This window comes from Protobothrops mucrosquamatus, unplaced genomic scaffold, assembly GCF_001527695.2.
Source record: "Protobothrops mucrosquamatus isolate PMUCROS unplaced genomic scaffold, P.Mucros_1.0 scaffold240, whole genome shotgun sequence".
NCBI classification, from domain to species: Eukaryota; Metazoa; Chordata; class Lepidosauria; order Squamata; family Viperidae; genus Protobothrops; species Protobothrops mucrosquamatus.
In genome coordinates, this window is record NW_015386590.1 from 92103 (window position 1) to 105578 (window position 13476).

Below are 13476 nucleotides of genomic sequence, written 5' to 3' on the forward strand. Positions count from 1 at the left end.
CAAGAAGCAGGAGGAGGGAGAGGAGGAAGGACGCGAAGCTCAGATGTTGCAAATCAGTTGTAAGCGCAGCTGTCGGAGGACCTTGCACTGAGCAAGACGGCTTGTGCCCTGCCACTCTCCCACTCCTGCCCCTGCAGACTGGCTGCATTCCTGGAGATGGAAGACGTGCTTTCAGCATACTTCCAGCTGCATGGCCCGGTTCCTAAGTGCCCGCGGACCGGGTGTTGTGGACCCCTACTTTAATATGTAAATATGTCAAAATAACTGTAACTAATAGAGTTAAGTCAGAAGGAAGAACAGAGTTATGTGGCATCCATAAAACCTATACTGAGGTCTGATTTTATATTAACCCACATTATTCTGGGAAGTTTCTGTGTCTTTGAGTATATGTTTTTGCACACACAAACACAAAAACATGGATACATACATATTCTGAAGTTCTTTCTGTGTTCATTAGAATAGGTTACTGTTTTAGAGATTTATTGTTGTTTTAAAATTTTGAAACAATTTTGCAATCTAACCCCCACATTCTGGTTTATTGGGGGGTTAAATGATAAACAGAATAAATGCAGTCTTCAGAGGCCCTCCGAGTTTTAGGTTCTACTGGTGGGAGAATTATGGGATGGGGAGCAGATGGAGAACCATCTATGCTGTTTTAAACTTTGTATCAGAAATGTCAATCAAAATGTAATAAATGTGCTGGAACTGATTTGAATGTTCATCATCACACATCTATAAAAAGAGTCTTTGTTTTTAGCCTAGTAACGATTATAATTAAATTGATTCATGGAAGGGGGAAGGTTGTTTCACTCTGTCCCTTACTAATTAGATTTGAATAATTTGAATCTTAGTATTTGTCAGGAATGTTCTCTAAGCATAGCTAAGGCCTTTCCATTTACAGAAACATTGTCACTCCAGCACTGTTTCTGAGGTCATGTGATCACATCCTCCATCTCTACTGGCAGCAAAGTTAATTTCTGTCTCCATTTCACTCTATTGAATTGCTGCCAAAATACTTTCTCTCCTCTCTGTCTCAAGAGCAGAGCCAGTGCTACCATTTCACGTAGGTAGTCTTTGTTTAGTGACTGCCTGACTTGGTGACTATTCACAGTTGCAGTAGTGATGAGAAAGTAAACTTGCAACCAGTCCTCACATTTACGATCTTTACAGGTCTGGAAAGCAAATGAAAGCTAAAGTAGGATCATAAGCACAGTTGTGGTTTCATTTAGGAACCCCTTTGCTTGGATACCAAGTTGCCGGTCCCAATTATAATCATTAAACAAGGATTATCTGTATTGTCTCTAAAATGAGTGACAAGGGGGGGGGGAGGCTTTGAAAACATCTTCATAATAAACTGCTGCATCACAGAGGGTAACATGAAATCAAGTCCAGTGATGGAGACAAGATAGAGTGGTGTTGGATGTCAAGTCCTACTTCCCTCATGAAGTGTTTTGAGGAAGACCATTGTGAGGAGAATCACCACTCTCTTTTGAAAATGGTTTTCAGGGCAAAACCAGAGTCTGCATGGAAACACCCTTTCACTCCATCTTGAAACATACTACACAGTTTTGACTAAAGGCCACACAAAGTCAGAGTAAATGAAAACATAATTTATTTATAAATTCTAATTTATTTAATAAAAATACAAAAATATAAATATACATATTTATATTTGTATATATATATATATTTAGATAGATAGAAAAATATGAATCAACACAGACATTTTTAACTCAATAGATATGGCAGTAATATTTTTTTTAAGGAGTAATCAGTTTATGTTATAGGATAGGGGACAGTATAGGGTATAGTAGCAAGGAAAGTGAAGCAAAGTGTTATTTTTTGAAGAAAAAAAAACTTGTGTTCCCAAAGTCCTTCTGAAAGGCACAAAAAGCCTTTTAAAGATATTTTACCCCTTCCTCAATAATATTGAATATCCTCTTTCTAACTTCTTAGACAAAAAGGATGAGATATTACTTCTGTCTTAAAAAAACAGTCATTTTCATTCACACTGACTTATTAAGCAAACTTTTACTAAAACATACACCTATGTTTTCTTTTGTTTTTTTCCCAAGTAGGAGAATATAGGCCACTTTAATCTAATTACAGAGGCATCAATCTCATCAGCAAGGACCCAGTCACAAAATACTATTTTCAGGCCATGATCCAAGAGTCTCCAACATCAATGAGGTGCTCCTTCCATGTAGGACATCTCTCCCTACCTGCTCTTTATAGATACAAGAAATATTCCATATGTGTATCCTGGGGTTGTTTGCACAAGGCCACTGCCCGACCTCTCCACTAAAAAAAAAAAAGAAGAAGAGAGGGGAGAGGGGAGGGGAGAGGAGAGGGGAAGGGGAGAGGGAAGGGGGAAGAGAGAGGAGAGGAGAGGAGATCCCTGCTCATGCACAGGAATGCTGGAGCTGCATCAGAAATCTTGAAGGAGACAGTTAGTCTTGGTCACTCTCATCTCCACCATACATATCTGCTAATTTTTTAAATCGTGGCCCCCAGTCACTCAGATAGTCGTAGTCTTGATTCCCACCATCTGCGGTAAGTGATTCCAAAGAACTAAGTGAATTTGCTATAGAATCATTCCCTTCATAGGCGTATGTTGCTAAAGAGTCATAAGGGGGTGCAGTTGGGTCCAAGTCATTTTCCTTTAGTCTTCGATGGATAAAATCTTGAATATCAATGTTTTCCCACAAAGATGCTGTCCTCCTTATCTGGAAAATAGTTTCTGGCATCACATCTCTTCTCATTTTGCTTTCCTCTCTGGCTTCAGGGTTCCTTAGCGTGCCAATATCAAAGGCTTGGGTATCTTCCTCCCCACCTCCTTCATCGTTATAGGTGACAATATTGTCTCGGACGTCATCTTTTGAAATGATCAAGGGCTCTTTTTTCCTCTGGCGCTTCATTGCAGCAAACAGCACAACCAATACTGGAAGACAACAGTAACAATACAGATGGGTGAGGAGCACTGAATAGGAAACGCCTGGATTAGGAACAACGTTGGCAAAGCTAAGAACCATTAAGACTCATTAATCACATCAGGTAAGATTCAGATAAATATTAGACTCTTAATTAAACGAAAGGAGTTAAGGACAAAAACTCATTGAAAAGAGCTTCTTTATCACTACAGAATGAACTATAGGAATTATTCTTTATATCTTGCTTGGGGATATAATGACCAACATATGAATGGGCTTGTTAAAATGATTAATCTAGCCAGGATGTATTTACAGTATATTTGATGCCAGTGCAGAGGAGGTTCTCATGATTTATCCATGGGAGCAAGAACTTTAATTTTGAAGCCAGATTCCCACTTATATGAAGGAATTATACATCTTTTGGGCTCTGCAGGCATATTTAAAATTCTGGGGAAAAGTCAGAAGTACCATCATAAGATGCCTGCTATGGGATGAGTAGGGCAATTCAGAAAATGGGATAAGGTCCAGCCAGGAAGTTAAATTAATTAAAAGAAAAGCAATATAAGCATTTTAAGGTGGGGGTCCCCAACCTTTGGGCTGCAGCCCACTATCAGTCCATGGCCTATTCACAACTGGGTTGCATGAGTGGCTGGCTGTTGTGCAAGCACAGCCCCACTCGTGCAAATGTCGCGGGCTCTCGGGACCCCAGTCCCATGAGCATCACAGCCACTTGCAGTCCCACTTCCACTTTTTGGTCTCACTTATGCAAGCAATGGGTGCTTGTGCACGTGCACGTGTGCATGCCTGCTCCTCCCAATGAACCACCCCCTCTTTACCCCCTCCCCCCAAGGGCTGCAAACATGGAAAGGTTGGGGAACTCTGTTTTAAGGCATAGATAACCTTAAAAAAGGCTATCTATTTTCTCCACTACACCTATAAATAGATACATTGACTTATTCCCCTTGTCTTTAAAATAAATGTCATGCTCTGACTTTAATCAGGTGAATTACGCTTCTCCAATCCATATTCCTTTCTTTTTAAAAGAAATACATAGAATGACACAATTGTTTCTCCAAGTTTCTCTGTATATGGTTCTGTTAGTTGAAGTTTTATATATATTCAGTTGATAAAAACAGACTGGAATTAGTTATGATTTGTAAAATATGTTGTTTACGTGCATTTTGTTATGTTATATCTGTTTGAAGGGCTCTTCTTGAGTGCTTTTTATATATTATATAAAAGTGCAAAATGGTGGAAAGGAATTCTTTTTCAAGGTCTCATTATCTGTTATCTGGATAATAAGGGCCATGTCTATTGAAATCTCAGCTTTAAAATAAAATTATGAGAACAATCCATATTAAAATGGACTCAGTATATTCTTTTTTTTTCATTCGACATGTTGTCAAATGTTATATGCTGTCTATACTTTCCCTTCTATAAAAATAGGTTTTGTCTGCTCTCTGTGTATTGAAATATTTGTTTTATTTGGGTTTAAGCTCTCTTGCAACTTGTTTTCAATTTTCCCCCAATATCAATATATCAACCTTGGCCTAGGTATGCTTTTTATCAATTCTGTTGTGAATAAAAATTCCTAAAGTAGTTTTTCTCCCTTTTTCTATTCATTCCAGTCATTCACGTTCCTTGTCTGGATCTTCTTAATTTCCTTCTTTTCCCCAGTCTTCCCAGCAATTCCCCTTTTCCATTAGGGCAAAAAGAGCATCCTGGAGACACTAGTGGTCATCCATGAGTATGGTCACACATTTATGAATTTAGACTACAGCACTAGGTCCCACATTCTTGAAAACCTTTTTGTATATTTCGTAGCCATGGATACCAAATGCCCAAGGAAAGCTTTCATTGTAATGAGAATCATTTAAAATGTTGCAGAAATAAGTTGACTAATAAATGCAGGTGGCTTATCTGGTTTGGTCTCTTCTGTTCAGAAGGTTTGAATACAGCACTGGTTTCAGAGGGGGGGGGGGCGGAGAGCCTCACAATGCTTGTTGGCATAATAGCAAGCGTCTTCTTTTTCCCCCGCCTTATCTACAGTCAGCTTCCTCTAGTATTCTTCATCATTGTTATAATGAGAAATAACATCAAGTGTCATACTTAAAGACTGGCACTTTATTTAAAGAACAGGTTTTAACATCTTGAATTTTTTTTAAAAAAACCCATGCTATCTCATTACTATTTGGATGCTTTACGAACTTTTGCATGATCTCCATAAATGTAATCTGACAGCATATTTTGAAATCCTTCAACAGTTACCTAAAATATATATTTTAAGTGACTGGTTGTTGCTATGTCTTTCTATCATCATTGTTATTAGTGAATGGCACTGTTACAGTAGCCAGGATACCACAGTGCTATTGCAGAATAGTAATCTGGCTCACCAAGGGAGCAGCCCTGTTACAGGTGCATCACAGGACAGTAAGTTGCAAGGTGCATCACAGGACAGTAAGTTGGCTTTGCACCAGAGAGAAAGATGAGGGGCTCTTCCTGCAGCATCACCCAAGGCCCCCTCCCTTTCCAGATCTGCCTCGCAAGAAGGCACCGCAACCAGGAAAATTCAGAAACATCAGGAATCTGACTGCCTGCACAGAGCACCAGCTCATCTCCACAATGAAGTAGTACCTATCTCTCTACTTGCACAGAACATACTTTCAAACTGTTAGGTGGACTGAAGCTGACGTGAATGACAGGAGCCCATCCTGCCAGGCAATGCCTGGGTTCGAACCGCTGAAGCTGAAATCATCTCCAGCATCATTAAGCCACTGAGCCACTATGTGCCTAATACCTTTCCCATCTAACACAGAACACTATCAACATTATCACAACACAATTCAAACTGTTTTGATTCTATTCTCCCTCTGGTAATTTATTTCTTTTTGAGCACACCTTTTAACTTTTCCCATTAAAATTTTATTTTTACAGAAAATGAACTTTAAATTTCAACAAACCAGAAGAATCAAAGGAATGGAAAATTATATTTAAAATTTCTGAGCGTGAGAATCACTTTTGGTGTTATCTGGGATTTTAATAAACCAAATTCTCAGATTCCATAGTGAATTGTGTTGGTTGAATTCATGGAGGTCAAGATGATTAGAGAGTAAAACTCAGGTGTATTCCATTCTCTACCCACAATCCTCAAAGGTGGAACTTAGAAGTGCAATAATTCAATGTGACAAATATAGTGAATTCTGATACCAGCTGACCAGATGGGAATTTGGACTTTAAGAATTGTACAGTATATGATACATGATTATTTTAAGGACTAAATGGATGTCTGTTTTGCAATAAGAATAATGGTGAGGTTATGATTTTAGTAATACAAATATCCATTGTCCCAGATAAACATCTGATTTTGGTACATTTACCACTAAGTAAAACCATCCTTACAAGATGAATGGAGTTCCTAACATAAGTTGCCTTAAACCCCTGAGAAATGGTAGATGATAAATCTAAATATATAAATTTTAAAAAATACCAACTTTAAAAATTACAAACTTTAATCTCTAGTGATTACCAATTTATTGCTATCAACAGCAGTTCCCATCTACCGGAGACCATAGAACATGCAGTACTAAATAGGCAAAGTTGTTTATGCATTAAGTATCTGGCAGAACCTCTAATATGTTTTTTGAAACTGTATAGATTTGATATGAGATATCAATAAAAAATAAGATGTACTACATTATTGTTGAATATAAACATCATGCCATCATCAGTATCAGAACTCTTTAGAAATATTCCATTTTAAGACCAACCTTGCAATAACTAAGCCAACAAGCTAAATGCATCCCACTGGTGATGTTTGGTAGTCCACCAGCATCTCAGTCAATCTTTAGATTGTGCTGCATCCTTGGCTTTACAAGACTAAGAGTTCTGCAGCACCTAAATGCTGGAGAACTTACCATTTGCAAAAGCCTGGATTAAGGAGATAACAAGTTCTTCTGAAAATGTGGTCTCCTTTAACAATTTCCATGTACAAATAAGGAAAGAGGAAATGGTCCACTTACTCAGCAGAATAATAATGCAGAGCAGAATAGCAATGAGTGCTCCTGTGCTAAGGCCTGCTGGTAGGAGCAAAGCTTCAGCATTACAAGACTGCATGTTTCCCCTGCTGTCACAGGCACACACTCGGATGCTCAGTGTGCCCGTACTACTCTGGATGGGATAGTCATTGTCAAATATTATTACTGGCAGGAGATAGGTGCTCATTTTACTGCGGCTATATCCATTCCGTCTGGTTACAACGCCTGCCGTATTATCTGCACCAGAAGAACCAAAGACAAGGAAAATTATATTTATATTACATTTTCAGCAAAGGAATCAAAATGTAACATAGAGAACCAATAATTAAAGCCTACCTTTGTTGTCCAAAATTGAAAAGTTTGGATGGACTGTGTATTCTGGCACCAGTTCAAAAAAAAATTTGTGTCCACGTGGTGGTTCATCTTTATCCACAGCACTAACAGTTTGTATCAGCTGCAAGGAAATAATTATATGTTGTCAGGAATATAAATGTTACATCTTTTACTTTGTAGCATAATCTGTTCAGATAAATGCCTGAAGTGGTTTTAAAACTACATGAATGAACTTTTATATTATGGTTTTACTGAGTTTAACAGATCTACGTACAAAGGAATTCTAGCACAATTTCCCATCACAGTGAGGGACTGTTCCTTGAGGTTATCCATCTGTTGCTCAAACATAACAGCTTTCAAGCCAAGTGCCCAATAACTTCTGTGGATTGCTGAAAACTAATAAGATTTTTTAAAATAATAATAATAACAACAAATGCCCAATTTTACCATTACCAAAGTTCCAAAATGTGTAATCACAGGGAAGTTTTGGTATATCATAAGCCATATTCACAGTTCAAGTAGGGCAACAAGGAAACCTAACATTAAGCTAGCATCCTATATGTGAACTATAGCATAGTGCTCAGAATATTTTGAAGCGTCCAGGAAGTGTATGATAGATAAGTTTCTTTCTTCTTTTTAAAAGCCATTTTTTTTTACCTTTTCTTAATTATTGTACTTTTCATACATAATAATCAAGCTTATCCGAGTGGGCGGTATGCAGGTGACCCAAACATTTATAATGCAAAATCATAAAACAACAAAGCCAAACTCTAGGAAAAAATATTAATAATAGGAGCTGTAAACCATCGGCAACACATAAACCAAATTTAAAACTAGCAGCAATCACGGGGGGGAAAAAAGTACAAGACCTAAGAATATCCAACCAAGATTATTAAAGGATTGGGAGAAAAAAAGAATAATTAGTACTCGGAAGACTCAAATATTAGACAGTCAACTCAGTTAGTTCTAGTTAACAGTTTAGTTTTTCCTACTTAAAACAAACAAACAAACATCAACCCCTTCCCCAACACCCCCAACTTGAAATTGTCAGACTTTTTTCCCCAAAGGCAGTCCCATGTTTAAACACATTAAAATAAATCACATGGGCTGTGTGCTGAACTATGGAAAAGATTCTTTCTGGAACGTAGCTACATAGTTCATATAGAATATAAATTAATCAGAGGTCCATCCAAACTAAAATGCTACTGGTGATAATGATGGATTGAAGAAACACTTGTGAGGAATATATCTTGTCTGTACTGGATCTTAGATTAATGGCTCTAAGTCAGCCCATTGCTTTGTCCAAGTACTCAATGAGAGCATCAGCTGTCTCACTTATTCTAGAAGAAAAGGGCTCTTGGGCCTCCTTTTCCACACCACCCCTACTGGAAGAATGGGAAGGCAACTATTTCTGGAGGACAGAATCAGATGACATTACCCTCTATTAATCCCCTACTCCCTGTTAAAATGATACCAGGACTTGAGGTTGGTTTTTTTTTGTTCTAAAGTACACACTTTTCCATTTTATGTTGCCTCAAGTGCATTTCAGATAACACATGTCAGCAGTTCATTGACTACTCTGTAGAGAAAATAATATCGCTTCAACTGACTCAGTGCTTACCATGCTTTCTCTTTCCTTGTAAATCTGCCTTTACCAATCCTGTAATAACACAACGCTTGCAACACTTGTAAATAGAATCTTTCTGATTATAAAGCTGGCAGAATCTTTTTAATTACTAATTTTAGTCTTTCCTTTACTCCCCCCTTCTCCAGCTCCTTGGTGACTGGTGTGCCAACTATGCAGGTACTTAAAGACAGAAAGCTCAAAGAAAGAAAATTAATATTAAAAATAAATTATATCAGGTTTTGAACCGGCAGCCTACTATTCAGAAGGTAAAGGCTTTAGCCACTGTGAAAGTATAGCAGTCATTATAATAGTAAATTATAATTTACTATTATAATAAATATAATAAATAAATATAATATTACATTATAATAGTAAATTATAAAGTCATTCTAAATAGCATGAGAAAAATATAATGGATAAAAAAGTATTTTTTTACATGCACAGGCATTTTGATGCTTTATGTTTGTGTGTGTGTACACAAACATATATACATATAATATTAAAGTTAACTGTGCATGTGTATTTGATGTGTGTGTGTGTGTTTGTGTGTACATGAGCATAAGCACAACAACATACACATATACATATGCTCAGGAATACACTCAGAGGAAGGAAAGTTGTTGGGAATTACTTTCCTGGAAAGAAAATATGTAAGAGCTCAGAAACAAGGAATTGTCCAATGGAAGGACAATTGCCAGCTGTTGCCAAAATATTTCTCTACAGGATTTCTTAGGTTGTCTTAGAGCAGCGGTTCTCAACCTATGGGTCGCGACCCCATTTGGGGTCGATCGACCATTTCACGGGGGTCGCCAAGCAAGGCTGTCCGCCATTTTTTCCCCTTTTCCAGCGGGTGCCTTACCTCCCTTGGGCTGGGCCAGCTGGTGGTTGGCCTGCTCCGTCTCTGCCGCTTGCCAGCTACGCCTCGGCCGGCACAGGGGGTGGAACCACACATGTGCGGCGCTCCCGGGCAGGGAAAGTCCTCGACTTATGACCGGTTGGGTAGTCCTCGACTTATGACCGGTTTAGTCCTTGACTTACGACCAGTTTAGTCCTCGACTTACGACCAGTTGGGGGTCACGGCATTAAAAAGGTTGAGAACCACTGTCTTAGAGTCAGTTTAAATGATAAAATGTGGATATAGTGTTCTTTGGTTTTAAAACATCACTTTTGATTTTTTTTACATAATTTTTTTATAAAATAGTGCTTTCAAGGAAAGAGCACAGGCAGTATAAAGCATGAGTGATAAAAAGGAAGAGCCTCTTAAATCCAGCATACCTAAATATTATTTCTGGTCCTTAAGCTTAGAAACTGGCCTTTGCGATATTTATTTTTCTTTTTTTGCCTTGCAAGTCCTTACATTCTTACCTTAGCCTCCTACTGCAATAATATATATGGCTCAGGTTATACTGTCTGCACAATCTGCACATCACTTTGTGTTTTATAGTAGGCATTCTCCTAGAAATACACAGAAAATGGCTGACTCCCAGCTGCAGCTAGTAAGTTACAGTGTGCTGAAGAATTCTCATTGTTCTGTTTGGCACGCTCAGGGGTGACCTTCTGAAGTGTCCAGTCACTTTGAGTGTCTTATGTGACAATTATAGCCACTCCACATGTGCTGCCTCACCATCAAACACACTTCAAGTCTCAAGCCCTTGAGATGAAACAAAATGCTTAGCTGGAGTTGGAGATAGCACTGTGAAAATGATACACGGTTGAATCAAGTCCATTTTGCCTTTCACTGAAAAGGCACCAACACTGAACCACAAAGAATCAGCATGGAAAAGTGGCAAGGAATGCTCTACAAGTGAAATGAACAATGAAATTTGTAGGCTGACTAGGTTTCTCTCCACCTCAGCACCTGATCATCTAAATGATCCTCTTCAGAATGACTAAAAATTCAGGATGGGAACAACGTTGATTCTAAAAAGCTAAAAGCAGGGAATAACTAGAAGCAGGGAATAACCCTAAACCAGGGGTAGTCAACCTTGGCTCTTTTATGACTCGTGGACTTCAACTCCCAGAATTCCTGAGCCAGCTAAGCTGGCTCAGGAATTCTGGGAATTGAAGTCCACGAGTCATAAAAGAGCCAAGGTTGACTAACCCTGCCCTAAAACTTACCCCACCTCAGATTGTGATAATCAATAATCTGCACGTTAATAAGGTTGAATTCTGGCACAATGGTTTTGAATATTTTTTTTTAAAAAAAAATATCTGTAAGAACATCTGCATCTAGTTTTGCCTGCAGCTCCCTTAAAATACTTAGGCTTCAACGTAAATCTACTGGAAACTGTTTTCAATGCAATTTCTCTGATTATTTATTTGTTTGTAAGCTTTGTAAACTATGCTACCCCCAAAGTCTATGGGCAGTATACAAAATATCTCAAAGTACCATACAAAAAAGCAGTAATATAGAAACTATCAACCTAATGAAACGATATACCATAAACTTAACAATGCAGTATTTGAAGCAGATCTTACTCAAGCTGCTTAAATCTCCAAAGATCTTTGCCTTTCTGTTGTTGTTGTTAATTGCGAAGTCATGTCCAACCCATCGTGACCCCATGGACAACGTTCCTCTAGGCCAGGGGTCCTCAACCTTGGCAACTTTAAGACTTGTGGACTTCAATCCCCAGAATCCCTCAGCCAGTTTTGCTGGCTGAGGGATTCTGGGAGTTGAAGTCCACAAGTCTTAAAGTTGCCAAGGTTGAGGACCCCTACTCTAGGCCTTCCTGTCCTCTATCGTCTCAATTCTTTGTCGCTCAGCCTTTCTTATGGTCCAACTTTCACATCCATACATTGCAAAAAAATTCTACAAAAGGCCAAAAAAGGGTGAAGGCCACTCTTAAACTAAGCTCTTTTTAACAAAAGGACCGTCACTGAGAACACCAATCTCTGTCTCCCTTCATATTGTATCTCCTTATAGGAAGGCTTTCAACATATACTCTCTTCAAACCAATGTTAGAGAGGTAGAAATGCCTATGTGCATGAGTATATGTACATTTTCATGCCTTTTCTTTAGAAGCAGAAGGTAGTTTTGCATTTTCTTCTCCCAATAACAACCCTATGAGATTTATTATTATTATTATTATTATTATTATTATTATTATTATTATTATTATTATTATTAATAATAATAATAATAATAATAATAATAATAATAATAATAATAATAATAATAATAATAATAATAGTAAAGTTGGAACGGACCTTGGAGGTCATCTAGTCCAACCTCCTGCTCAGGCAGGAAACCCTATACCATTTCGGACAAATGGCTGTCCAGTCTCTTCTTAAAAACTTCCAGTGTTGGAGCATTCACCGCTTCTGGAGGCAGGTTGTTCCACTGGTTAATTGTTCTAACTGTCAGGAAGTTTCTCCTTAGTTCTAGGCTGCTTCTCTCCTTGATTAGTTTCCATCCGTTGCTTCTTGTCCTGCCTTCAGGCGCCTTGGAGAATAGCTTGACTCCCTCTTCTTTGTGGCAGCCCCTGAGATATTGGAACACTGCTATCATGTCCCCCCTCGTCCTTCTCTTCATTAAACTAGACATACCCAATTCCAGCAGCCGTTCCTTATATGCTTTAGCATCCAGTCCCCTAATCATCTTTGTTGCTCTTATCTGTACTCTTTCTAGAGTCTCAGAAAATGTGACTAGCCAGAGTCATCCAGGAAGGTCATGTGGTTGAGGGGTGAAAATGAACCTGGGTTGTCCTGCTATCAACCCAGCATCTTAATTCTATACAATTTTGGTTCATATTGGTTTTACGGTGCTTGATGGTGCTTTGTTTTCGCTCTGTAAAATTATGAAATAGAGATTCTTAATAATGTTTTTTCCTAAATGTAAGATGGTTCTTTTCTTGTTTGTTTTTTTGTTAATACGCTCATGTGCTACTTTTGGACATGGCTTTTTTTATTCATTTTTCAGAAAGAACTTATTCTTCTGTACCTTTTGAATAGAGATAGAGGCCAGCAGTCTCCATTCATTGCCTTTATTTGTCTTGTAGTGCAGTCTATTTTGGCAGCTCATGAAATTCTATTCCTATAAAAAACTTGCATTATATTTTTCATTCACTTTTTTTCCCCTTTGCTGTTTGTGACATAAATCTCACATTAGGGATGCTGGTCCAAACTGGCACTCTCCAAATATGTGGAACTCCAATTTCAATTTTTTCACAGACAACATATGACAAGGCTGATTGCAGTAGTAGTATAAAATATTTTGAACATACCAGGTTGGAGAAATTGTTGAAACCCAAACATATAAAGAAGAAAAAAAAAAGGAAATAACCACCTATGCCCCCCCACTGTGAAAAAATATAGAGTTTAGAAGGAAAGGTTGTTATTGTAGGATACAAATTATACATATAATAATTATCCAGTAATTATACTAACAATTTGAGTATTCTGTCACACTTTAACAAAGAGACCAGACAGCAAACACAAATGTATAGGGATAAAAACAGGCCAAATACTCAGTGAACAAGGAAATAGGGTCAGTGGTATTTCTGAATATTATTTCAGGTACTGTTATTTCCTCTTTTAAAAAGTGTTTGCCATT

The 13476-nt window shown here is 38.0% G+C and overlaps 1 protein-coding gene across 2 annotated transcripts in view; it reads right to left on the reverse strand.

The window, feature by feature from the left end:
• Positions 1-2450: 2450 nt before the first annotated feature.
• CDH9 (cadherin 9) overlaps positions 2451-13476 on the reverse strand; it is a 99838-nt gene continuing 88812 nt past the window's right edge. For both annotated transcript variants that reach the window (XM_015814349.1, XM_029283819.1), the window contains 3 exons: positions 7301-7418; positions 6950-7201; positions 2451-2941 (listed from right to left, as the gene is read on the reverse strand). In XM_015814349.1, coding sequence (XP_015669835.1) covers positions 2451-2941; positions 6950-7201; positions 7301-7418 — 861 coding nt within the window. The remainder of the gene's footprint in view (positions 2942-6949; positions 7202-7300; positions 7419-13476) is intronic.